General features: G+C 39.0%; 6 protein-coding genes across 9 annotated transcripts; 3 read left to right on the forward strand and 3 right to left on the reverse strand.

Moving 5' to 3' along the window:
• The first annotated feature begins 1,398 nt into the window (after positions 1-1,398).
• On the forward strand, positions 1,399-4,448 carry LOC134878297 (5-hydroxytryptamine receptor 3A-like). Of its 2 annotated transcripts, none has more exons than XM_063904245.1 (9): positions 1,399-1,493; positions 1,579-1,718; positions 1,975-2,019; positions 2,097-2,203; positions 2,292-2,461; positions 2,795-2,910; positions 3,036-3,246; positions 3,334-3,492; positions 3,632-4,448. In XM_063904245.1, exons 2-9 carry the CDS (start codon positions 1,623-1,625, stop codon positions 3,886-3,888), a joined length of 1,161 nt encoding a protein of 386 aa, XP_063760315.1. In that variant the 5' UTR covers positions 1,399-1,493; positions 1,579-1,622; the 3' UTR covers positions 3,889-4,448. The 2 variants fall into 2 exon arrangements, with proteins under 2 accessions (XP_063760315.1, XP_063760314.1); XM_063904244.1 differs by having other exon boundaries at positions 1,408-1,497.
• A 423-nt stretch (positions 4,449-4,871) lies between these two features.
• On the reverse strand, positions 4,872-7,451 carry zgc:112148 (uncharacterized protein LOC550424 homolog). Its single transcript, XM_063904247.1, has 7 exons — positions 7,368-7,451; positions 7,097-7,164; positions 6,869-7,013; positions 6,093-6,182; positions 5,730-5,855; positions 5,509-5,637; positions 4,872-5,427 (listed from the first exon to the last, which is right to left on the reverse strand). Exons 1-7 carry the CDS (start codon positions 7,377-7,379, stop codon positions 5,401-5,403), a joined length of 597 nt encoding a protein of 198 aa, XP_063760317.1. The 5' UTR covers positions 7,380-7,451; the 3' UTR covers positions 4,872-5,400.
• Positions 7,452-8,265: 814 nt separating this feature from the next.
• On the reverse strand, positions 8,266-11,755 carry LOC134878295 (proton channel OTOP2-like). 3 transcript variants are annotated; one of them, XM_063904243.1, is made up of 7 exons: positions 11,739-11,755; positions 10,836-11,206; positions 10,615-10,751; positions 10,464-10,522; positions 9,758-9,897; positions 8,820-9,667; positions 8,266-8,731 (listed from the first exon to the last, which is right to left on the reverse strand). In XM_063904243.1, the coding sequence occupies exons 2-7, from the start codon at positions 11,203-11,205 to the stop codon at positions 8,561-8,563; spliced, it is 1,725 nt and encodes a 574-aa protein (XP_063760313.1). In that variant the 5' UTR covers position 11,206; positions 11,739-11,755; the 3' UTR covers positions 8,266-8,560. The 3 variants fall into 3 exon arrangements, with proteins under 3 accessions (XP_063760313.1, XP_063760312.1, XP_063760311.1); XM_063904242.1 differs by having other exon boundaries at positions 11,727-11,748; XM_063904241.1 differs by lacking the exon at positions 11,739-11,755 and having other exon boundaries at positions 10,836-11,375.
• A 2,039-nt stretch (positions 11,756-13,794) lies between these two features.
• Positions 13,795-20,088, forward strand: ush1ga (Usher syndrome 1Ga (autosomal recessive)). Its single transcript, XM_063904282.1, has 3 exons — positions 13,795-14,124; positions 17,362-17,815; positions 18,275-20,088. Exons 1-3 carry the CDS (start codon positions 13,961-13,963, stop codon positions 19,073-19,075), a joined length of 1,419 nt encoding a protein of 472 aa, XP_063760352.1. The 5' UTR covers positions 13,795-13,960; the 3' UTR covers positions 19,076-20,088.
• Positions 20,089-20,735: 647 nt separating this feature from the next.
• Positions 20,736-24,253, forward strand: LOC134878217 (tripartite motif-containing protein 16-like). The gene is made up of 6 exons (XM_063904113.1): positions 20,736-21,387; positions 21,640-21,735; positions 21,829-22,062; positions 22,306-22,471; positions 23,207-23,281; positions 23,392-24,253. Exons 1-6 carry the CDS (start codon positions 20,983-20,985, stop codon positions 23,916-23,918), a joined length of 1,503 nt encoding a protein of 500 aa, XP_063760183.1. The 5' UTR covers positions 20,736-20,982; the 3' UTR covers positions 23,919-24,253.
• amn (amnion associated transmembrane protein) lies at positions 24,090-25,807 on the reverse strand. The gene has a single exon (XM_063904114.1). It carries the CDS (start codon positions 25,772-25,774, stop codon positions 24,338-24,340), a length of 1,437 nt encoding a protein of 478 aa, XP_063760184.1. The 5' UTR covers positions 25,775-25,807; the 3' UTR covers positions 24,090-24,337.
• Between the last annotated feature and the right edge of the window lie 7 nt (positions 25,808-25,814).

Consider the following 25,814-nt stretch of genomic DNA (forward strand, 5'->3'; position numbering starts at 1 on the left):
TCCTAAACAATACACGCTACGACATGTACTGTAAATAAAAAATGAAAACAAAACCCACCTATCATGTCAATTAATTAAGCATCAAACATATGATCGCCAGGTCAGAGTAAGCTTAGTTTTATTTGTAGAGGGCTTTGTGTGGTGATATTACACTGATTCAAAGATAGGACGCAAAAATTCAAAGAATGTGTTTTGAACCTGGGTGCCAGACAAAGAGAGACGAGAGGCTGTTGTATTTTCTCAGTAAAACCTGAATGCGAGACAATAAGAACAATGCAAGTCCAACACAGAAACAAGCAGGGTGGCCCTGGGAGGCACGTATTCGAGACCAGGAGGTGATAACCTCAGCGTTGACTGATATTGATCAGCTCAATCTGATATGGCACACATGTGAAATATTTAAGATAAAGCACCTGTTGGTCAAGTAATCCAATAATAAAACAATAAAGAACATTCATTAAACTTGTATGAAAGGTTTAATATATTTATTCCCTAGTCTGTTTTTATACGTACACGCAATTTATAAAATGTACGCAAGTCAAGTTTAGTATTTAAGATTGAGAAAAATACTAATGATACACAGCAGGAACACTTAAGAAATAAAACACTAATACAGTCATGTGATAAACATGTTTGGGCCTTTTTAATAAAAGAGAATGCCAAAAAATAAAACGATAATTTCAATATTTGATAGTTTTAAAAATTGTATAGAGACACTGTGTCCTCACCCTTAACTCCGCACTTTCAATTGTTTTTTATCAACTTGTCCTAATATATAAATAGTAATTTTACATTGAAACAAAAAAAAGCCTTCGCAGATTAATGAAAAAATATTATCCCCCAACTACTATCAAATTGATACTTTAATTTCACAAATAACACACTATCACTGCAGATGACAACATACACTTGTACAGTAAGATATAAATAAATGTTGTGGCAGTGTAATTCTTTGTAATAAAGATCCTAATTAATCTCATATATCCTATTGATTATGTGCTTCGTATTGTCAAAAATAATAAAGACTCAACCTGAATTCATCATCAGCAGCTGTCAAAACAAAAGGCCATTCTGTGAAATGATCTTGCATGGATTACACTGAAACCTGTCTTTGTCCTGCAAGTGGTAGACTCAGGTTAAATCTACAGTCCTATTGAAATACAGGATGCCACGCTATAATGACAAATAGCCGCTGGAGCTTTACTTGTGTCTGCTGGCAGGTAAACAACGTAATTGCACTTGTTTTTGGTCTATTTACACAGGATTACTGCATGAACATGAGACGACCATATTGTCCTGTGGCGTGCTTACATGGTGGTGCCAATATGTTGTCAAAAAAAACAGTCCAGCCTATTTAAGTGTCATGTCAGGCTGGCAAACACCCATCAGTCAGTTTGCAGCTATCAGTCATATGTGGAGTCTTACTTTCTGAAATGTTAAGATTTGTCAGAAACTATCCGTGGATAGCTCTCTTCCTTCTGAGTTTACTAACAGTAGGTAAGTGTACACTTAAAATAGAGTTTAGATTTGTAGTACACAAAAGAAAGTATTTAATTCAAAAAAAAATTCTACTTTCAGGATGTGGAGATGCAATCTGCACAAGTCGCCGATGTCTTGCTGAAATGTTGATCAATAAAGGACTTACATCACAGCCACAGAGTGAATATTGCTCCCACGAGATCAGAGTGCCATTCATTGAGTACCAGACTCTGTCAGTTGTGAGTATGTGTTTTGTATTGCCACTATCTGAGAACTTTACTTCTCTTTGTAGACCGTTTAACTTAAAGATACATCATTATTTATGTCTGTGATGTTGCTGTACCTAAATATTTGTTGAAAATGTATTTTGATCAGGTAAGAAGTACATACAGGAACTTTTACAAATTGTTATTTTTCTCAGCAATAATTTGAGACACAAGCACATAGATCTAATTTTCATCAGCATCCAATGATTTTGACACTTTCTTTTAACAGGACACAAAGAATCTCCGCCTAATAAGTCGTCTGGAAGCCCAACTTGTAAGTTTATACATATTCACAGATGAACAAAGAAAAAAAAAAGTTTTAATCACATTCAATTTGATTTTAAACCACAGGAATGGGTGGATCCTGAGTTGAAATGGGACAGATCAGTTTACAATTATGATGCGGTTGTCCTGCCAGTTGGAAAGGTCTGGACCCCATTGATCATTGTAACGAATGGGTAAGGTACATGACACAATCCAACTTATATCACAAATTAAATGTATGGATCTGTTGATATTCACCTCTGTTGTCTTTAACCTGTGCAGAATAACATCAACTATGAAGCACAGCTCCGATGATCTGCTGGTACTGAGTAATGGCACACTGAAGCACTCTGTGGTCATAAATACACAAGTGAACTGTGAAGTCAACCTCTTCAACTATCCATTCGCTTATGATTCTTGTCCAGTCGCCATAGAATCGTGGTCCAAGGACAGTAAGTTCAGATAAAGCAAATAGTATAAAACATATTTTTGTATCACACACTGGATGGTAAGCACCTTATTTACTCCAGTTCATCATTCAACATATCTGTGATAATTCAGAAGAAGATTTTGATAAAAAATGATGTCTTTAGTGACGGCGCTGTTTGGTTTTTGGGTCTTGTCTTGTAATTTAAGCTCCATGTTTTGCCAGAAGTATGCATGGGATAAAAGGAATATACATTTGGTTATGCTGCATTGATGTTGATCTTTTTTAAAGTGCACATCATGAATCTGTCAGCGATGTAGAACAGAAATCAGTGGAGTACCCTTTTTCTTTCTTTCAGGTTGTGGTTCTAAGCTGTCATTTGAAACCGTTTATAGTGCTGATGGTCAACAAGGAGATTGGAAAACTGAATCTGCGAACCTTTATCATAAAACTGATGATCGTTATTACATCGAGGTAAGTTCAAGAACGTGTGGCATAGTCATTTTGAGTTTGTATAGACAAGAATTCACCTTATTTGAGCAAAGTGGTAATAGCCTTTCTATATTGTACTGTGACATTTTGTCTGCCATATTCCTCAGGTGAATTTAAGTATCAAATATACCAACCCCTTTATTACATTACTGATGCCCAGTATTCTGATCATCTTGGCTGATATGGTCAGCTTCGCTCTGCCGCTGGGAGGAGGTGAACGCAACTGTTTCAAGGTCACGCTGGTGCTCAGCTTCACCGTGTTCCTCAACATCCTCAACGATATACTCCCTGGAGACACCGCTTGCAGCCCCGTCATCCGTCAGTCAGCTCACATGAAGACACAAACCAAATAGATGATCAGCAGCATCATAGTTTGAGTCACTAACCACCTCGTTTTTACTGCAGGAATCCACTTCTGCATTTGTCTGGTGCTCCTGGTGTTGAGCATGCTGGTGTCCCTGGTGCTGACACGTTTGGCCAATGACGGCAGTATCATATCCTGCTCCCGCTCCAAAGGGACAGTCCCAGACAACACAGGAAACAGAGACAAAAGAGAGAATGAGGGTGAGAAAGACTTGATCTTTAAACAACTTCTCAGTTTTGATATTGAGTAGGGGGTTTCGACGCTCACAAAGTCCTTACTTTTTATTAATAAAAATATACACTGTATGGCCTGCTCTTATTTTGGATTCACTCCCTACAGAAGCCGAAGCTGACATAAGTGTGGTTCAGATTAGCGGCCCAGAGGAGGATGAACGAATGCTGAAAAGGGTGGTCAACTTCCTGGAGGCTTTTGACTCGGAGAAAATGAAAAGTAACAAAAATTTTAGGTTTGCTGACAAAATAGACAAGATATTTTTCGGGATCTATTCCATATGCGGAACTATTTACTTTATTGCCATGACAGTCGTTATGGTAAAATACACATGTGAGGTTAACCATTTTGAATTCTGGTATTAATAAAATGCTTTTTGTTACTATAACAAACAGCTAAACTGAGCTCATACATTTAAAGTTCTGCATTTCAAGGCAAAGAGTGATGCCAATCTCAGTCTACATTTATTAAACTTGTTTAGCTCATGCTGAGTAGGGCGGTGGTGGCGAAGTCCATAGGGGCTTGGCCTGGGAACTGGAAGGTCACCAGTTCAAGTCCCCGAAAGACCAAGTGCCACCGTGGTGTCCCTGAGCAAGACACTGGTTACCTACACTGCTCCCCGGGCGCCGTACATAATGGCAGCCCACTGCTCCTAACACTAGGATGGGTCAAATGCAGAGACTGCATTTTGTTGTCCTAGTACTTGTACTCTGTGCAATGACAATAAAGTTGTATCTTATCTTATTATCTTAATTGTCAAATACTGCAGATGTGTGTGAACATATTTCTGAAAATAAAACAAATAAAGGAATTTCATGCTTCACCCCTGAAATCATTTTGAGACAGTGTTTGTAAGTACAGCTCTGGAGAACAGTTTTTTTGTATGTTAATATAAACAACTGACAACATTTCTCTGCTTTAGAAACGGCTGCCATTGAAATTTAAGTCAAATTTGGAATGGTCTTTCCTTTAGCCCTCTTAAAGTTTTTCAATAATGATAAGCACCCTCTTCAGGACATGTGTGGCATTGTTTTTTTTATTGGAAAAAGGTGGTTATTCTACAATGCCTTTCTATACAAATATATTAAATGCAAATTAAAAATAAAGGAAAATGGTGCATGGAGCGCACAATCTGATACTGATGTTCCTTTGTTGCCACCTAGTGGTTAAAGCACTCCTACAGGTGGACTGGGGAACGCTGCACTTGGTTTGTATCTGCTGAGGTTTTCCTACTCGGACCTGTGGAAGTGTTAACCACTATTCATTTCATTAACAATTGCAAATACAGAATGTTTTAACATTGGACAGGAATAGTGAGCCATTAGTTGATTACATTTCCATCCAGAGATAATTTTAGTATATCATATTTATTTAGTGATGTTTTGTAAAGTACAACAGTTTCCCAGAAAAAGTTTGCATAAAATCAAACCATAACATTTCAAACTTAATAAACTTCTCCCCACCATCCACCACAATATAACAGCCTTACACGAAAGGAAGCTTGATGAAACAACATAGAGCAGTTAAAGAACTTTAAGATCCACAATCCAGGTTTAAATAACACAAATGCCTTGAATTGTAAGTATTGCTTCGTTCCAAATCCTATCAATAAAAGATATAACACTCATGAGCTCTGAACTACTGTATGAATGTATTCTCAAAAGCAACTATTGGATTTCTTTAATTTAACTTTTTTAGAAAAGGTTTGGCAACTATTCCTGAATTAATCAATGCACTTGGAGGAAATACAAAATCAGCTGTATCAAAACTTTAAGAGAAATGATAAAATACCCTCAAAAAAGACCAACAGGAATCAAGTATTTATGCGTAATGTCTTCATCACTTTGCAGACAGGTTGTCACTCATTCTGTTCAACTTCAAGGTCCATCTGTTTTCTTCATTGCCTTTAGTGAGAAAAATGTAAAAGTTATCATGTCATTAAGAATAAAACTGTATGAAGCGAAGTATGATTTTTCTACAAATACCTGTTTAAAAATCTCAACAGTGAGATAGTTCTTTGCCATGTTTTTCAGGTTGGATTTTCCGCCCACCTTGCATCTGACATAGCCATACAAGTTGGCCCCTTGTAATACCAAGCCCATGATTACTACAGCCTGCGGGGCACAAACGGGACAAAGATATAAAGCCACAATGAAAAAAATGAAAATGAAATCGACATTCACTTTAAAAACAACACTGAACTGACCAGCCATTTAATTTTGAGAGAGAAAATGGTGCTGAAGACAAAAAAGATCCAAAAGATAGGGCACACGATGAGTCCGAGCCAGAAGATCCGTGACTCAGCACCGGTCGTTGTGTTCAGACTTTGTGTCTATTGAGAAGGATACACAAGACATTGTGTTATGAGATATCTATTACTTTCTATGGACTTTGGTTTTACTAAAAAGAAACATGATGAGGCTGTTTGGCCCACACTGAATGTGTTTTAAAAATATGTTTTTCTTTCACAAGAAAAACCTTTCTTTGGAAAAGATCATTCTAGGTCTTGAACTGAAAAAAAGCCCCGTTCATATTCCTGCAAGGCCTTTTAGAAATGTTATCCGCTTACCTTCCTTGACTCAAACACCCAGTGGCTCTTTCCATCTTCATCCACTTGATTCCACCACCGAAGGCCCACCAACAATCTGCCAGATACATTCTGGATAAAGGGAATCCATCTGTTAATGAAAGCCTGGTACTCTGATACACACATATTTTCAAAAAACAACCACTAGTTTAACATGGAGAATTGACATGCAGAGACATAATGTGATTCAAAACAAAACTAAACGAAAAAATGGAATTGAATATTTCATATTTGCAAAGCTGCTCTTATTGTTGATACATTTAGTTTATATTTAGTTATACTTAGTTTATACTTAGTTATTTTAGTCTATATTTAGCAATATTTGATGTATATTTAGTGTATATTTAGTAGTTTAGTTATATTGAGTGTATATTTCTCCTTCCTTCTTTGTATTGAACTGTTGCACCTCAATTTCCCTCGGGATAAATAAAGCTTCTTGAATCTTGAATAGTTTCGATCATTTTTAAAGAAAAAGCCAAACATACTATTCACAGCTGATTTATTGAAGGGATGTACTACTTTTCTTCATGAGATGACAAATTGAATAACAGGAACTTCTCGCTGTTTTTGGATATTGTCTTAACTAAATGATTCATTGATGATTTGAGAACATATTTTGCGTAATATGCATTACTTAAAATGGTGTCTGCAGCCCTAAATGTGCCACAAACAAGGTGGTGTGTATGGAACTAAAGCATGACATACTTTTATGTATATCCATGGTATATAAATGATCCTGTGTCACCTGACCTGCTCACCTTGACAGTCCAGAAGTCACATGACAGCAGGAGAATGATGGTGACCATACAGGCAATGAACCGACTGCTGAACATGTCACACAGTAAGTAAACCAAGATGGCACTTGTTCGGAAGAAGAGATGAAAGAAAGAAACCACGGGATGTCTGTAACACAGATTTGATTATTTAACAACAAATGGATCAAAACAGGATCGTTAATTTGAAGCTGTAACTACAAAAAGACGCACCTTATGTTGGACTTTCTCATCGACATGTTACCGTCATCGTCACCAAAAAGGGGAGCATCTTGGGAGTCCTGAAAACATGAAAAACATTAGTAGGTTAACGCTAATGCTAATTTGAGAAATACATATAACGTTTTCATTTCGTTTCAATTGTAATTTCAATCTGGAAATACATGCGTGTTAAGGTATAACATGTCAACTAATGGTATATCATACTCAAAAACCGATACAAGTTTTAAATAATCTCTAAAAAAACTACTTTAGGATGGATCACCTGTCGTAGCATGTTGATTCTTCGGGATGTATTTCCTGGTGACGTGGTAGTAAACAAATCCGTGTGCTAAGGACCCAAAGGAGGTGTGGCTTTTAATATGCCTGACTCAAACGTAAACGTAATATATACGCTTAAATAATTAGCACTTTACTGACTTTTGTTTCTTGTAATGCTATTATTTCAAGCTTGTAAGCCCCTAAATGCTTTAAGAAAGCATGTGTTGGGTGCATTCAATCATGTGACTGTGCATAGTGTTTCTTGAATAACACACTGACATAACCTATTAAAATACATGAATTTACGTGTTTGCAATATCCAGTTTTAAGTAGTAGCCCCAATATAGTAACTCATATATTAGGTAATCTAATAATAATCTAATAGGAGAACAGTATACACTGTACATTTAGTGCATAATGTATAATTGAAGGGTTGCAACTGGAAATGAGTTTCTTTATCCATTAGGCTACTCATGTCTGATTGATTTAATCTCTCAGTAGAGTCAATTATTGTTTTGGTGAAACATTCCCATAAGAATTTCCTAAATTCAAAGATAGTAATAAAAAATTATAATTTTGTCTGAAATTAGAAAATGTTTGGTAATTTTCTTAAATACTATTTTATTAAAACGTTTCATTTTCTGTCTGATAACTTCAATCAATCGACTAAAGTCTAATCTCTAACAAACTTCTTTCTAGGTAAAGCTGGTTTTAGACTACAAATCTCTTCGGTGTAGTAAGCCCGCCCAATACAAAAGCTTTAGTCAAACATTCTAATTTGACTAAAGCTTTTGTATTGGGCGGGCTTACTACACCGATGTGTACTACTAATAATTACAACAATAGTCATTACAATTATAATCATAACAATTGTTGACACAATCATTCTCTTACTCAACCACTTGAATTTCTTGCTTTTATTTTGTGTGTACATAGGCAAAAACAAAAATAATGTCATACAAGATCATCTTTGCAATTCATTATTAGGCCTATTGACTTCTGAAAATAACGTTTTGAAAAACATTTACTTTGACATAGCCTATATACTTGTATATAGAGTGATGATATTTGTCAGTGAACAACTACTTCTCACATTTATAAAGAAATAAAAAAGATGAATCAAACAAACTAGAGTTTATACAAAACAGCTTTCTATTATCAAAACATTTGGCTGCACACATCATGTGATCCGCAGTGTTATGATGTCAGAAAAACCTCAAAGAGACTGGCAACTGAATGCATGCGGTAAAAGATGCCAAATGGAAGTCCAACGTTTACAACTGCAGCCCACATGTTGAATTGGTAGAATTCAGTTTCAGTAGCATGGTCAAACTGGGGACGAGCACCGAATGCTGGCATTATCCACAGCTGTCAAAAAAAAGAGATGAGAACAGGTTGAGTAATCGGTGAATTTTAACACAGTAACTTTGAGAAAATGAGGAAAAATACTACTCACAATGACGTTGCCCAGCAGCAAAAACGCACAAACCTCCTTCAATACCCGTCTCTTCCATAACAGTTTAGGCCTGTGCTCGGCTGTGTGATTGGGCAGGCTGTCTTCTGTGAGTACTGGGCTGGGCTTTGTTTCCATGTCTGATCCTTCAAGGATGCTCAAATCTTTGCCTGGCTGCAGCACGTATGGATTTGCCAACACACTGATTTGTTGCACCTCGTGAAAGGGCTCCCGATGTAGACCTTCAATTATGAAATAGTTCTGCAGGCCGAGTTGGATCACCATCAGGATAGCCCACGCCAAGTTGAGCCTGTTTAGATAGCCTTTGGCTCCGGTGCCAGCCATCGCTACGATGCTGAAATAGCTGATGATGAACTGCCCCAGTGAGGCTCCAACCAGCAGCCCCACATCCAGGCTGCGTGTGGGGTTTTTGTCTGATACATGGTCCCTGTGGTCTACCTTGTAGATCGCACAGCCGATCACAGTTGACACAGACATTAGGGTCACTATCACTATATTCATGACAAAGTGGATCATAACTACTTTGTCTTTCTTGTCTTCATCCCTATTGTACTTCAGTATTTCCATCTCATATACGATAAAGGTTGCCAGACCTGCCACCACTAAGAGAACTCCTGCCACAGGACCAAGAAAAACCTCAGTCGGACGGAATTTGATTTTATGGTGTCCATGTTCTTCTGTTACTCTTCCCACATTTTTCCACATGATGTAGGTCATGGCCGAGGCAAAGAGACTGAACTCAATGTTGAAGGGGTACAAGTAGTAGTAGGCCTCCTTGAAGAGGCTGCATGAAGTGTGGCTGCACTTGCAGGTATCGTCCCCATAACCCGCTGTAGGACATAACAAGACACAAAAATGTTATGTCATGGTACTTTAGTCATTGTGATATCTGTTTTGAGTGCTTTTAATGCTAAAATTACCTCTACTGTATATGTTTCGTCCGGAGAGTTTTGTGGTGTTACTTGAATATTCGGGAACTGTTGTTTGATGAAGGGACTCCTCAGTGACTGCGGTCATCCACACAACTAGATTTGTGGAGAGGGTTAGCATCAGCCCACAGCTAAATAATGAGACAAAAGAGAATAATGTTCACAGACAAAAACAGTTACAAAAGAACTCAATGATCTGCTTTAGTGATGTTAGTGACTTTAGTGAGTGCAATGTTAAAAAGTCAGTATCCATCGAGTAAAAGAAGTCTTAATTTAATTCAATATGATTTTCAAACCATGTAGCATTGCAGTTAAGAGCTAAAACTACTAGTTGTGGTCAATGGACAGAAGGAAAACTAAAAAATAGTGCTTCAAGTTTAATATTATGTTAAATGTAGTATCAATACTTGCTGGGTTTGTCTATGTGTGCAAAAAGAAAAAATTGGGTTTGACTGTAAAATTTGCAACTTGGACTCTGGATAATTGTGTAAAGCATCATTAAACGTCCTCTGACATTTATTAATCAAATGATTTATTGATGACAATTGATCAGTTCTGTGGCAGCAACTACACCACACAAGAACACTCAATTGTCTCGTGGAACAAAAGTTGTATCAAATGGATACCCTCAGGAATAGCTTGTTTACGAAGACAGTGAATGATGAAAAAATAAAAAGGAAATTCAATAATCAGCTACCGTGTTATGTTTCTTTGGAGCTCCACACAGTCCATAGCGTGGATCCACAAAAAGTATGTCTGCAAAGAGAATGCACAAAGCATCAATATTTTGCAACCATGAAGAATGAGTATATTAATTGAGCTTAATTTTTTGTAATGGGTACGTTTACCTGCAAAACAACGAAGACAAGTTGCACCACAGGAAATGCAACCTTAACAGCAGAATCACAGTGGAGGTAGCCCACATAGCTGGCTATCTTGAAAATGTCCATGATGATAGTAAGCAGTCCAAACAGCACAAGTCCTCCTAAAGGGGCGAAAATCCAAATCATAAAGTTGTTCTAAAATAAACATTATATTAAAAAAACATCAATCCATATCATTAACTTACCCCTGAGCCAAACAGGTCCTGCATGGCAATCTTTGTATGCAATGGCATCTTCTTTCCTGGCCGTGAAGACAACATAATAAACCATCCAAATGGAGGTGAGGAGGAGGAGGATGATGAGGAAAACCTGCAGGTCAGAGCTGCTGATATTAACATCTTTGTAGGCACTGCCGCTGACCAAGGCACATCCCAGGATCAAAATGTTTAAACAAATGATCCCAGACAGCATCAATCCAAAGTTTCGACCCCGCTCCTTCATGACCCCATTTGAATGGATGTTCAGTTCTGGTTCGCATGTGCTCCCGGATCGACCCGGCACATTGATGTCGTTGGAAAGGTGGGCCTCCTCCCTCTCCCTGTCTTTGACGGTCATCCTGCATGGTTCACAGGGATTGCCATGGGTCAAACAGTCGCATGGATAGCCAGTGTTCAAACACATCCTTCTTTCTTTAAGGTCTACTCACAAATCAGTTGTTTGCTGCATCTTGTTTTATATAAGACATTACAGGTTTAGCAGCTACACCCACTCATCGGATCCCTGTAAAGACAGATCCCGCCCAAGCGAAACCCTTTCACTGGCAAAAAATCTGCATAATTGTCACCCTGATGGTGCTACACAAAAGAGTAGTTTCAAATCAACAAATGGGTTTAATTTCATCCTCTCCAGGCTCCATTTGTCAAGCAATGCATGTGACTTGCGGTATTGAGTGAGAATTCACAACCACGTTTAAATGGAATTTTGTCTTAAATCTACCCTCTGTGTATCACTATTAAAAGTAGGAATAACAAGTGAAATCTATTCAAAAGTAGCTCTTGTTAATTACCAAAATGTAAATCATATAACAATCCAACAAAGCTAGACCTTCTAATATTCAAGAAGAGGTTTCAGGGTACCTGTAAGCCTACCTGATGCAGTGTGATCCTGAGAGGCAGTCTGAGCTGTCGTGGCTTTTATATGCCTTTTGAAAACACTGTGGTTTACTGTACGGTCATAAATGTCAATAATCTGTTTTGAACACCATATTATTACCAAACACAGCCTGTTTTGCACAAAATATTAATGCAAAGTTCAAGAGTTGTTTCCAGGAAAAACCTTTTCTCACGATTTCCAAAATACAAGAAACCGGTTTCTTTTTAGATAAACAACTTTTTTTGATATTATACAATACATCGGAATTCCAGGTATTTGTTGTAAAAGCGTACACGAGGCATGCACAAAATAAATGTTAACGGAAAGGACAAATTAAACTTCATATGTCAATAGTTATTAATAACCTTTTTTTAATTATCTTTTTGCATTTATGGATACTTTGGGCTGGGGTCTTTATTAGTTGTGTTACTTTGCTCAACTAAATTCTGTTTTTGCAGACTACATGCCGCTCACAATCTACACATGATCTTAAAATCTTTATGTAGGCGTAGAATGTGTTACTCTCTTATCTTATTGATTCCCTGCTTGAAGGCAATACTTCGAGTTCTTCAATGCTAGGCATAGCTCAATGAATAATTGTGTCTCTGTAGCTTGTCTCTTAGGCTAGAGGTGTAATACATGAAAAGCCTGGCCACTATCAGTGCCTTTTCTTATGTAAATTTCAATGTGGTTAGCATCTGAGGCTTCATTCTGCTGCCCCTGGTGCAAATATGCTTATTAGGGTGGGGCTGATAGCAGAAATACTTTTTCATTGTGACATTCATGAAATCTGTGTTTGTCTGTATTCATGTTTCTCTGGCAAACCTACCAGCAATGGAAAGTGAGAACAATGGTTTATTCAAAGGAACACAAACTCACAATGACACCAGTTACACTTCCCTGTGTGTCAGTCACACTGAGACAGTTCCAGGAAATATTTTGTATTCGTAAATGTGCAGAGGTGGGAAGTAGCAAAGTAAATTTACTCAAATACTGTACTTAAGTACAAAAGTATTTCATTTGTTTTAATACTTTTGTTACTTCTACTCCACAATTCAGAGGTGAATGTTGTACTTTTACTCCACTACATGTATTGTTTACCTTTAGTTACTTTGCAGATTTGGATTAATAATTTGGAATATAATCAACACTTAAATAAGACTTTAGTTACACCTGGAGTAAATTCACAAGCTGCCCTGCAGTATAGAAAGTCATTCAAACTAGCTGCACCTATTTGATAACCAGCTTTGATAACAATTAAATGCATCAATAATTATAACCAAAACATGTAATGATTCTAAAATAGACCAATCTGCATAATAAGTACTTTTACTTTTGGTACTTTAAGTATATTTTGGTGCTAATACTTTTTTACTTGAGTAACCTTTTGACTGCAGGACTTTAACTTGTAACAGAGTATTCCTATAACCTGGTACTTCTACTTTTACTCAAGTACAATATCTGAGTACTTATCCCACCCTTGTGAATATGTGTCCTAATTATCATTTCCTTCACAACTTTATAGCCTAACTCTTCTGGTTTATCCCTGTGTGTTGATTATATGGGTTTAAAACCTAGATTGTATTAGTTGGTTTACGTACTTGCACAAACAATTTGTTAAAGATTACTGAGAGATGCCAGGCTTGAGGTCATTGGGGAAATCAATCAATAAAAACATCTTAACAGTTTTTACCAGCAACATTAATTTCTCAATGATATGTTCAGTGGGGTAAAGTAACTATGTCGATTTACTGTACTTTAGGCCTACTTGAGTATTTCAATTAGTTTTCAACGTTGTAGTTCTACCCTACAATTCAGATGTACATCATCTATTTTTACTGCAGTACCTTTATTTATACATCTTGTTTCTTGGCAGATTTTTTTTAATGAGGTGAAATATGAACAACACTTAAATAAGACTTTAGACTTAGTGGGGGATTTAATTGACTGTGTTTGACCTCGGCCACCGGGAGCACTGTTACCCAAACATTGTGTGTGCACTGGCGCGTCCATGGATACCACCGATACCACCGACTGACGCGTTCCCCCACTGAGCAGGAGCGGCTGGCTGTAGGAGAACTGCCGGACAAACATGACACCTCAGCCGGTCTCATCCCACTACATCGCCGCAAGACGACGACGATGAAGGTGGTGGTGGTGGTGGTGGTGGAGTTGATGAAACTCACTGGAGTCCAGCATGGTGGATTAACTCTTCACCATGAATGACAGGTACCACAGGGCGGCCCGGGACGGCTACCTGGACCTGCTGAAGGAGGCAACTCGGAAGGATCTGAACGCCCCGGATGAGGATGGCATGACGCCGACGTTATGGGCTGCTTATCACGGCAACCTGGAGGCTTTGCGGCTGATCGTCGGGAGGGGGTGGGTACAAAGCATTGGTAGATATTATAGGCTATAATTAATTTTATTAAGGACGTGTGAGAAATACTTTCCCCATCTTCAATCATTCGTATTAGGTACTAAAACAATTTTAGAGAAAAGTGAAAATGTCCAGTGTGACATCTCTAAAAAGCAAATGTTGTTTTCCTGGGATGATGGGATATTTATTTTTTCTTTCTTGACATTAGAGATAACAATGTTTATAAATTAAACATTAATATGTATTCCCATATCTTGCAAAAAACAACATTTTGTATTTCGAGATGATGGCACATAAAAAAAAACGTGTCATCATGTAAAATAGAAGAAACTAAATGTTTTCTTGACTGTTGAGGGCTTCTGTAGTGCAAAATTTGAAAGGGTTCAGTAGTGCAGACCCTGAACTGTAATAACTCAACACAATAACCTCTTTGCTAGTATAAGGCTATGTTCTTGGCTAGAATAACACTTTCACCAAGCAACCCACTATTTGGCCATGTGTGAAAACACTGATAAGTGTGTTGCCCAACAAGATGAAAACAATGTCTGCATAGATAACCACTAGGGCACAGGTTTTTGTTTTTACATTTACATTTGAACATGCTATACAAAGTATTTTGAGCTAAATTCATAGTTAAAGCTTTAACATTTAACATTGATCCGTTAAACATTCACCAGATTTTTTCCACACTAAGGATCCTCCTCTGAAAGACAATTACGTGTATTTTTCAGCTTGACATACTTTGTGAAGCCACATAGGACATTTGACTGTATACAATTGAACACATTCATGGCATTTACAATGATAAAACTGTTCAAGGTCAATTGTTGGCAGGGACACATCTCATGAAAGCATCTATATAACTCATACAGATATTAGTTCATCATGGTCTGCAGTCCTACGTTCAGTTAGTTTTAAATTGTATAAAAGCTAGAACATGTTGGCCCGTAAAAATACTTCAGAGACATGCACTACAATTTATCATGAATGTAAAATAAGACATTTCAATATTTATTGCGGATGGTTATCCTAACATAACAACCAATTGCACATAATCACCAATAACACATATTTTAAAACCCAATTTACATCAGTTAACATCATGTTAGAATGCTGCTTCATTGTATAAATGCTGGCATTACTTCAACAAAGTGAGCTAATGTGATGAGGAGTCATGAACAGCCCATTCCTCATTTATTCTGGCTGACCTGGTTAGCATGTCAGCCATGAAAAAGAGCCCATTATGAAGCTGTTTAATTGAGTAAAGTTTGTGAGAGACTTACTGTAATAGTGAGACTATGAAGAATATTCATCAGTGTCCAGTTCATTGAATGTGAAATATCAGATTTGAGGCCATTTATTTTTGCATTTTTCAGAAAACACACAGGCAACGAAGAGTGACTGGCTTGCATTCCTGATGCTAAACTAAGTTCACTAGTTCCCACAGAACAAGTATAAACAAGGCCCTAGAGGTATTTATCTGACAAGGACATACTATTCCTCTATTGATAGTAGAAAACATATAAACCCCCTGATTGACATAAGGTACTAAAATTAAACATAAATAGCTGCCATAATGTTTCACAGGGGCACCAAACTCGTGAGACCCAGAGATATAATGAAGAGAAGTTTAAAACTGCTGGACAATTTCATGGGAAAGTTGCCATGCAGTGCTGTATTTGGCAAGTATATTGCACTGGGTGACCTGCAGTAATATCAAGCTGTCATAGGAAGTGAAGAAGCAAACAACCTATAATGCAATAAATAACACGGGAGGGATAAGTAGGTAGAACTATTACTGCTGTGCTCAGTATTTTACTAGGACAGATATAAATTATGACGGATTAAGCTATCTTTTTAGATACATTCTCTTCCTATAACAAGCATACTGCATAATATGAGGGTGATACATATTTAATCTAAAAATAAATGCTGTTTATCATTTGAAATTAGTTTATGGCATTTTATGTTCCTATATGTACTATTCAGCGCAGGGTTAACAGGTTCCTCTGTTTCACCATTGTTTTATTGTCTCTTTCTGGTGTGTTTGCCAAATATTGTCCATCATGCACTCGGATGACAACCATTTACCATAAGTTGAACTTCAAAAACCCCTGATCCTGAAGCTCCCTTTTCTTTTTCAAACCAAATCCTTTCCAGGAAGAAAAGAGCAAGGGGGCTGAAATCAGAGTGGGACTTTGCTTATTGCTGTCCCGGTAGGGTCTGGCAGATCTGACACACATTCCCTGTGAAAACCTTACAACACAATCCATCAATAATACATTCGCCTTTCGACAGTAGCTTCACATCTACCATATAAAATATTCAGCAGTCTGTATGTGGCTGCATTGGGAGACAGGGACAATACTTAAGATAGCTTAGTAAAACGTTTTAGAGGGGTTTGACACCAACGAGATGTCTCTAAACTTGAAAGTATAGATGCAAATAATTTAAAGGTAAAATGGTTTAAGAAATATCAACTTGTGGCGAAAACCATGCTCTATATATCATGAATAAATCCTGTTTTTCTTGGAATGTCAATATCAGTAAGATCCTTATTTAACCAACATATGTGATAATGTATTATTGAATTGAATATTTAGCTTTTTAGCTGTCCTATGCTCACATCCCTATTCTGTATCATTGAAACAGCAGTAGTACTGTATGGTTTGTTCTGAGGAATTCAGCATGACATCACCAGCTATGCACATGTGCTTTTTGAGTCAGGAGCAACCTATCTGGCCTCTCCTGAAACTAGATACAGGTAGTGTAGCAGTGTTGCTGGCCAGCTTGTGGTCATATTACAGACAAGACAGCAACAGGCACACATAGAGGTGACCCTAAGGTCGTGGACTGTCACACAATGGTAAATGTTGCTTATAGTTGCCGTTATGCCCTTCATAATAGTCCAATTTTTTTCATTTTAATCAAGATCTACAGTTTGCAAATCGGAAGCCTAAACCAAATTGTTTTTTACGGAAGGTGTCTGCTTGGGTTTCTGAAAGGGCAATTTGGTGTTTAGATTATACATTATTGAACAATGCCCTATTAACAACCCATGGTTGGCAGGTCAGTGGTAAAAACATAATAAAACGTGCTTACTCATGAGTATGTCATCATAACAAAAGGCAGAGGAGGCAACAGGTATCCATGACAGTCTAAGCAGGAACTGAAAATATATTATTCAATCTTAAAGAAAGTTAAAATGATGTATGTACAATCTTTCTTATGGCCCACAGAGGAAACCCTGACAAGTGTGACATATGGGGGAACACGCCGCTCCACCTGGCAGCCGCCAATGGTCACCTCAACTGCCTTTTCTTCTTGGTGTCTTTCGGTGCCAACATATGGTGCCTGGACAACGACTACCACACGCCATTGGACATGGCAGCCACAAAGAATCACATGGATTGCGTGCGCTACCTGGATAACATCGCCACCAAGCAGACAGGCCTCAACATGAAGCTGGTCAGCAAGATGAAGGACAGGGCATTTCGCGATGCTGAGCGGCGAATAAAGGAGTGCGTGAAGATGCAGAAAAAACATCACAAACGCATGGAGCGGAGGTTTCAAAAGGAGACTTCGGAGGCCTCTGCATCAGACGTCATGAGCTTTTCCAGTTACAGCAGCAGCTCTCTTAGCCACAAGTTGCACAAATTAAATTCAGCCACAGTCAGCGTGCCATATTCTCAGGTCAGGAGTTTTTATTTGTTTATTCTTATAGGGCAGAGTTTGTTTGTTTGTTTGGCATAGTTGCATTGTTCAGGCTGCCAATTAGATAAGAGTTTTTAATCCCTCTTCTTTAGTACATGAAATGATGAGATTAAGCTAAATGCTAACAAGGTCACAGTTACAATGCTAACGAGCTATGTTAAAAAACAGATTATATTTAGGTTTTTTATAATAACATTTGCTTATTAGCAGTAAATATGTTAAAACTGATTATTAAATTACTAGTCTTAAAAGTGTTTGGTCATAAACCACAATATTGATTTATATTATTTTGTGGACTTATTGTCCAACCATTGACAAGAACTGTGAATTATCTGTCCGTCCCAAATCATTTAAATTGGTCACAAATAATGTTTGGAAAATCTGAATCTTTCATTGGTTATTGTGACTAATTACTTTTTTTCCTTTATGTCGTATTAGGCTACTCTTCATGCCACAAACCGCGGGAAGACCAAGATACAGAGGAAGCTGGAAAAGAGGAAACAAGGAGATGGAACATTTAAAATCTATGAGGATGGGAGGAAGAGTGTGCGTTCTCTCTCTGGACTTCAGCTGGGCAATGATGTCATGTTTGTCAAACAGGGGACTTACGTCAACCCTAAGGACCGTGGTCGTCCCAACGTTCGTGACATGTTCCCCAGAGACAATTACGATGCCATTTCACGTGCCATGAGCGAGCCGGACCTCCACGGGCCCGATGTGGAGTACTCTGAGATCAGCACTGACTCAGGACATGATTCCCTGTTCAACAGGCCTGGTCTGGGAACCATGGTCTTTAGAAGGAACTACGTGAGTGGGGGGATGTTTGACCTTGGTGGTCGAGATAAGGACAGTGTGGACCAGTCAGGCAATAATGTGCGTTTACGCAGTCGGCTGCAACAATACCCAAGTGCAGATGAAGACAGCATCGGCAGTGCACGCAGCCTTCAGGAGAGGAACGTGGAGGAACTGCCATGGGAAGAAGTCGAATTAGGGTTGGATGATGATGACGAGGCTGACACAAGCCCTTTGGAGGTGTTCCTTGCCACTCAGAGCATGGTTGAGTTTATCTCCATTTTTAAGAGGGAGAAGATTGACCTTGAAGCTCTGTTGCTGTGCTCTGACCATGACCTCAAGAGTATCCACATCCCCTTAGGACCAAGGAAAAAGATCTTAGAGGCCTGTAAGAGACGGCTGGAGACCATAGAAGACCCAGACAACATAGAGGACACACAACTGTGAGTGAGGAATTTCTGTTGTAGCGCGTAGTGAGGAAATATTCAGATATTTGTATGGTGTCTTTGAATTCCAGCATGGATGGTCTTCAGAAACCCACTGTTTCTACTACTAGTTCAGGGGAGCATTGTGGAGTGAATGTGACATTTGGACAGGGAAGACATAAAGATTTACCTCTCCTGGTACCTCAGTGGTAACAAAATAGCAAACACATTGTGAAGATGAATGTGTCAAGCATGAATAGGTGATTGTGAGACAAATTCCTCATAGGGCTCTGTAGGACTCATTGTCCTGTTAGCCTCAGGAGAATCACTGCAAATATATTTTGTATGTTGGTTGCTGGGAGTCCTGCATGGTTTAACAAACTGAAAGACGATTATCAGAGTGCAGTCCTGTGTTCATTGCATGCCATGTGAGACTGTTAACAGAGGACTGATTGTTGGGCCAGTGTCCCCTGAAAGTGTTTGCCCCTGTGGGGTAAATCTTACCACCTCATGTGCCTGCAATGCTCGTGCCTGTGCATTTGCTTAAAGGTGTCTTTTTCATAAATACTTTTGACATTAACTTCATTGTAAGTTTATTATTAACTGTTTCAATCACAACATTCTGTGCAAAATGTCCATCCACAGCCACTGTTTCATCTCTGTGAGTGTTTACATACAGAAAGACAGTCCTATTGTGGCTCTCTGTTACTACAGGCCAATTGTTCATGGAGATTACTGACCCTCTCTTGAATGTGAAAACACTGTGTCTTTATATCATTATATAATACTTAATATAGCATCATGTTGTTCTATATTTTGCATAGAGATGTATTCACTTTTGTAAATAACTCATGTTTGTCTTGACAATACAGTATAACAGTCCTCCAACTGTTGCTCAGTACTGAGTAGTTCTAAATAATGTATTGCATTCGTTAACTACTTCAATTTCTTACATTAAGATTGATTTTAAATAAATAAATATTGATGTTCTTGTGTTTAAAATTGCTTACTAATAAATCCATTAATTAAGTGCTGCATACACTTGCCTTATATGTGAGATGCACCGTTTTGGGCTGATTAATGAGTCAAGCTCTATACATTTCGGCACAATTCAGAATTTTTTTAATATGTAAATTGTGGTTCTTTTTAACTCTTGGACTTTTTTATAAAATTACAAAAATGTTCTCCACCAGAATTATCTACAGTGAGTGTTTGTGTGAGGAAGAGGAACAGACACAGAGAGGGGAACATTGTTGATTTGGCATCTTCAGCCATAATCCTCACATGCTGTTTGCACACAAAAGACAAGCGTCACTGTTGCCTTTCTACTCTGTGACCCGAAATCAGGAAGTTGTACTGCAGATAAGTGGTGCCATGTGGAAGCTCCATGCCTCTAAGATAACATTGTTATCAGAAGGAAACACTTCCAGACTCTCCCTCTTGGGTCCTTTAGACTCACTCAATAACCAAAAGCTAAACTTTGAAAAACGTTTTGTTATCTGCAGTAGGATCCAGACACAACCTTTTTTGTGAAACCATTATTATTGAAATAAACCTTTAAACTCAACTTTACCAGAGAAAGAAAAGTTAGTAAATGGGTCATTAACAGTTAGCTGGGTCATTAACAGAATGAATGAAAGGATGTTTATTTCACTCGCTGGCTTAGTCATGATGCACTTCCTGCCCTCATCTGTGTAATATGATGTATCCTAAGCTTAGCGAGTGTGGATACAGGACACAGAGAAGAGTTAAACAAGGGAGGGGTGAAAATTGAGAATGGTTCAGCTGGCTGAAATACTTCAGGCGTGGTTTTGAATGTTTTCCTTGTGCACACTGGCGGTCTTCAGATTTCAGAAACGAGCAGCAAAAAGTAGTCTGTAGTGTCGTTACCACCTAAAGTTCAAGCAAAACAGGAATACTCTCTCAAAGATGGCAACGCGCAGCAGCAGTAATGAGGAAGACGTGAAGGATATTCAAAACAACATTGACTTAAAAAGGGAACTGACGGATCCTATCACTGAGATACTGCTCCCACAAGATGTGGTATGTGATTCCTGCATGGACAGCCCTAATAAGGCACTGAAATCATGCCTGACTTGTCTGGTTTCTTACTGCGAGGCCCATCTTAGACCCCATCTGGAAAACACGAAATTTCAAAACCACCGTCTTGTGGATCCGCTACACGACATCGACTGTCGGACTTGTGAGGTTCATCAGCTTCCTATCGAGCGCTTCTGTCTGATGGATGGCTGCTGTTTGTGTCTGGAGTGTGAGAACCAGGAGCACGAGGGGCACACGTCTGCATCTGTGGGGGAGGCACGGACACAGATTGAGGTCTTCACAACACAACACCACACCACACCACACCACACCACACCACACCACACAACACACATGTTATAATGTGTATCTTTGCTATTTGTGCCATGGCTCAAGGTGGCTTCCACTGCTAAAATGAATCCCATTTCAACATCTCAAAAGGACTGAATATAACTTCATATTACTTCCTTATGTCATATGTAATGGCCTGATATCTTTGCAGCATCTGTTTTTTTTTAATGTTTGTGACAATTGTTTGTCCTCTAGACTGAGATGCAGAATAAACAGGAAGAGATCAGTCAGAGTTCTTCATCAGCTGAGAAAGCAATTGGAAAGCTCCAGGACAACACTGATTTAATAAAGGTATGTTATATACGCAAATACTACACCAAAACAATAATTAAATGCATGTTGGTCTGGTTGAAATTATGTTTTTTTTTTTCTCTTTCTCTTCAGTCTTCAGTGCAGGAGGTTTGTGTTATTGTTGAACAGCAGTTTTCCAGGCTGCAGACAACTGTCGAGGAGGCCAGAAAAGGGGTGAAGGAGGTGCTGGAGGGAGAGCAGAGCCAGGCCCTGAGACAGGCTGAGGGCATCCAGGCACATCTGGAGCAGAAGAGAACAGAGCTGCAGAAAACTTTGGCTCAAATGAATAAACTCTCCAGGAGCAAGTCAGATGTGGACTTCCTGCAGGTACAAAATATCTCAAATATTTCACATAAAAACAAATAAGTCTTTTGTCTCGTATGATTTGGGATAAGCACAGGATGTTCTCTGAGACAAGGAGTTTATTTGACTGTGTGTTGACAGTATATACAGGACAGGCATTTTACAATGTCTGTCATTTTGCAGAGATCAGGGAAAAAGCAGTTGCATGTCTCTCATCGGTCTCGCCTCAAACACTAATAGATGTCACTTTTGTTTTGCTTGTTCCAGGAGTACTCAGAGTGGAAGAAAGGAGTGGCAGATGTATGTCTGCCTAGCCCGCACATCAACCGCATGAACCATCTAACCTCTTTTGTCCAAGTTGTGACAGATACTACCAAGGAGCTGTGTGACCTGATCCTTTCGTCCTACACAGAACAACTGAAATGTAAAAGTGGTGAGTTTAGATCCTATTCTATAAATACAAATCCCTATCTTAAGTCTTTTTTGCACCTTATGGACATAATGGCCTGAGCCTTTCTCTCTTCGGTGTACCTTGTAACTAGGAGTGAACATTTGTTCAGAATACAATATTATATCAGCCAAACATACAACATTTCCTGATATCACAAAGTCTGCCACAATGTGATTTTGATTTCAATTTGATTCAGGTGATTATGATCATTATGAGAAAGTATCAAGGACCCTTTTAAAACAATAAGTTGTTGTTTTAATTAACTCACAAAAAGCAACTGAACATTGAATGAAGATGAACCTTTGATAACTTGGCTATTCCAGATTTTAAAAAGATGAAAAATATATTCCTTTTAACAGAAATAATAAAAATAGACATCTCAAAGGTCAGGGCACTTTACGTAAGCATGGGCTGTTGTTGTTGTTACAAAATGAGTACATGTTTTTTAATTATTTCTGAAAAAGCCATGTGACTTTAAAGAAGCTATTAAGACAGTTGAGTAGGATTACACTCTTCATTTGGGAGGGGAGAAGGCGACACACCTGGTGAAGAGTGCACTTTGCTCTGTTTAGACATGCTTTTAGCCATCAAAGTACCACTGCCTCACAGAGCCTATAGGACGGCTGTAGATATTCAGGCTCTTTCCCCTTTCTTTGCTCAGTGCTATTTTGTAAACATCTTCTGTTTTATCTAATCTTTCTGCATAATATAAACTAGGTACTAAATCCCTGATGCCAGTATCTGAACCACCAGCACTGCCTGATCCTGAGACCCGAGAAGACTTTTTAAGATGTAAATACACTTTTTATATATATTATATCTGTGATTACCATGTTGTTTGACCATATGTTTAATTTAGATATGGAATTATTCACCACCTATATATCCCCTGTATTTTGTAGACACAAGGACTTTGACCTTTGACCCAGACACCACCCATCCTTTTCTCCGTGCAACGGATGGCAACAGAAAGCTGACCAACACCAGCCCCTGGCAGCACAGCTACCCAGACCACATTGCTCGCTTTGATTATTGGCGTCAAGCAATGACTTCGGACAGCCTTTACTTGGGGAGGCACTATATTGAAGCAGAGCTAAGTGGGGAGGGAGCACATGTAGGAGTCACGTACAAGAGCATCTATCGTAAGGGAGAGCAAAGCACCAGCTGCATCACTGGGAACGACTTTTCCTGGTGCTTCGGAAAGAACAGTAGAGGATTCTTTGCCTGGCATGCTGGTGTGGAGACGCCTTTGGAAGGCACTGATATCACCAAAATTGGCTTATCTGTAGATTTTGAAAGGGGCTCTCTGTCTTTCTTTGATGTAACAGGTCCTATGCAGCTGCTCCACAAGTACATGGTTGATTTTATAGAGCCCTTATATGTTATAGCCTGGCTGTCAAAGAAAGACAATGTCATTGCTCTTGTTTAAGAAAATGTTCATCTGCCTTCACTGCAAGCTTGTTAAAGAGAAGTGCCTTATAAATGTTTATTGAGGTTACATAACAAGATATATAATTTTATGGTGCATATGGAGGATGTTTTCCCATACATCTCATTTTAGGTTAATTTTACTACCATCTAGTGGCACCTCTGTAAAATGACTGAAGCAACTTGTGGAGCAGTAGGTGTGTTAAGAATTTACTGCAGCTTTAATGCTCTTGAATGTACAACGGATGGGGGAAAAAAATACACAAATGTCTGCCAGCATTTCTTTTATTTGTGTTTTACACTTGCTGAAAAAACAGAAATAAAGCATTAAGAGGATTTGTTTGTGTCTGTCAAATCATCAAGTTAATACCAAAGTATGTTTTAAATCATTGACATTGTAAAGGTTTACTGCGCTCACCTTCATGCATTAAAATCAGTTTCATTATCATCATAAGCCGGATTTACAAAGTGCACACCTGACTGAGTCATGGAGATAGAATTTTGTGTTTCAGTCGCATAAAATCCAGGAACTTCAGGCATCATGTTTGGCTTGTCAAAAATGGGATTATCATAACCATGATCAAGAGGCCCACCGAGGTCTTCCTCGATTCTGCTTCTCCTAAAGCTGCTCAGAGATGGCAGAGACGGCAGAGATGGCAATGATGATGGCATTTGGATAACCCCTCTACGAATCAGAAAGGTCAAAGTGATTATGAACGTAATCCCAATCAAAACTCCAAACACAGTTCCAACCACCATCCCAGCACTGCTTCCAGTCTGATTGCTGGTCTTCCCGGAGGAGGCTTGAAATTCAGCCTCCGTGATACCCAGGCTTGAGCCATGAGAACGTGCATCCTTTAATATGTCCCAGGCCAGACCCTCTGACTGTGTTCCCTTCTCTTCATCCACAATAACCACCTGGATCTCAGGTGAAGTACCAAAAGGGATGACCCCCATCAACTGCTGTGACTTGAAGATTTTAGACATGCCCAGCTGAATGGATTTGTATTTAGGCAAAACGAGAAATAGGTGATGGATTCTTTGTCTGTAAGTTAGCAGGTTAAAACCAGTGGCAAAATGGATTGTGACAATGGCACCACAAACTTTACAGCAGTGTCCGACGGGGAGGAGAGGCTTCTTACAGCCCAGAGAGGCACATTGAACAGTGCTACAGATCTGCTTATGGTTTACAGAATTCCCACAGGCACAGCCAGAAGGATCTCCACACTCTTGGTTTCCAACAGTGACAGCAGAGGACCCGTGAAACTGTAGCTGGCCTGAACGTGAGCTGAGATACTGGGTGAACTCCGAGGTGCTTTCATACTTCTTCCCCAGCACAGACACAGATTTGACAGGAACAGTGGACTGACCGGTGCTGGTGTCTACCCTGAATGAAGAGCTGGCTTTGAAAACCACATCATCATACTGACAAGGGACACTTTCCTCGTGGACTGAGAACAAGAAGTTTCCACGCTGCAGGTCATCCAAGGTTGCAGATGCCTGCCACAGAGCTGGGTTTAACCATCGAAGAGACTCAGAATCTTTGAACTTTTTCGTAACACCCGCTCCACAGCCCGGATCTTGTCCACTCACAACATAAAATCCAGCTCCTGAATTCAGGATGAACTCTCCATCAACTGGCAGCCTCATCTCCTTCACAGCATTTGCGGTCTCCACGAATACAGACACTTTTCTCTGGCCTGGAAACTGAACTATGTCGTTGCCACATGGAACAGATTCTTTGTCCCAGTTGGCCTTGTTCTCATAGTTGGTGTCAGGAATCCACTGTTTGTACAGGGAATCCGAAGTCCCGACAAGACAGAAGAGCAGAAGGAGCATGTCTGTTGTTTTCAGCATCCTGAATGTTTGTGACGGGATTAGGGAATATTAGGTGAAC

The sequence above is a fragment of the Eleginops maclovinus genome, chromosome 16, assembly GCF_036324505.1.
Source record: "Eleginops maclovinus isolate JMC-PN-2008 ecotype Puerto Natales chromosome 16, JC_Emac_rtc_rv5, whole genome shotgun sequence".
Classification (NCBI taxonomy): Eukaryota; Metazoa; Chordata; class Actinopteri; order Perciformes; family Eleginopidae; genus Eleginops; species Eleginops maclovinus.

Excerpts from the sequence above, each read along its gene's own strand:
- LOC134878297 (XM_063904244.1), top strand. The coding sequence starts at position 1,434 with ATGTTAAGATTTGTCAGAAACTATCCGTGGATAGCTCTCTTCCTTCTG. Across the intron at positions 1,719-1,974 it reads AGTACCAGACTCTGTCAGTT|GACACAAAGAATCTCCGCCT; the intron begins GTGAGTATGTGT and ends TTCTTTTAACAG. Across the intron at positions 3,493-3,631 it reads AGACAAAAGAGAGAATGAGG|AAGCCGAAGCTGACATAAGT; the intron begins GTGAGAAAGACT and ends CACTCCCTACAG.
- zgc:112148 (XM_063904247.1), bottom strand. Across the intron at positions 6,183-6,868 it reads GTGACTTCTGGACTGTCAAG|AATGTATCTGGCAGATTGTT; the intron begins GTGAGCAGGTCA and ends CCCTTTATCCAG. Across the intron at positions 5,638-5,729 it reads CTCTCAAAATTAAATGGCTG|GCTGTAGTAATCATGGGCTT; the intron begins GTCAGTTCAGTG and ends TGTGCCCCGCAG.
- LOC134878295 (XM_063904241.1), bottom strand. The coding sequence starts at position 11,271 with ATGTGTTTGAACACTGGCTATCCATGCGACTGTTTGACCCATGGCAAT. Across the intron at positions 10,752-10,835 it reads AGGACCTGTTTGGCTCAGGG|GAGGACTTGTGCTGTTTGGA; the intron begins GTAAGTTAATGA and ends TCGCCCCTTTAG. Across the intron at positions 9,668-9,757 it reads ACGAAACATATACAGTAGAG|CGGGTTATGGGGACGATACC; the intron begins GTAATTTTAGCA and ends TATGTCCTACAG.
- ush1ga (XM_063904282.1), top strand. The coding sequence starts at position 13,961 with ATGAATGACAGGTACCACAGGGCGGCCCGGGACGGCTACCTGGACCTG. Across the intron at positions 14,125-17,361 it reads CGGCTGATCGTCGGGAGGGG|AGGAAACCCTGACAAGTGTG; the intron begins GTGGGTACAAAG and ends TATGGCCCACAG. Across the intron at positions 17,816-18,274 it reads TCAGCGTGCCATATTCTCAG|GCTACTCTTCATGCCACAAA; the intron begins GTCAGGAGTTTT and ends ATGTCGTATTAG.
- LOC134878217 (XM_063904113.1), top strand. The coding sequence starts at position 20,983 with ATGGCAACGCGCAGCAGCAGTAATGAGGAAGACGTGAAGGATATTCAA. Across the intron at positions 21,736-21,828 it reads ACAACACTGATTTAATAAAG|TCTTCAGTGCAGGAGGTTTG; the intron begins GTATGTTATATA and ends CTTTCTCTTCAG. Across the intron at positions 22,472-23,206 it reads ACAACTGAAATGTAAAAGTG|GTACTAAATCCCTGATGCCA; the intron begins GTGAGTTTAGAT and ends AATATAAACTAG.
- amn (XM_063904114.1), bottom strand. The coding sequence starts at position 25,774 with ATGCTGAAAACAACAGACATGCTCCTTCTGCTCTTCTGTCTTGTCGGG.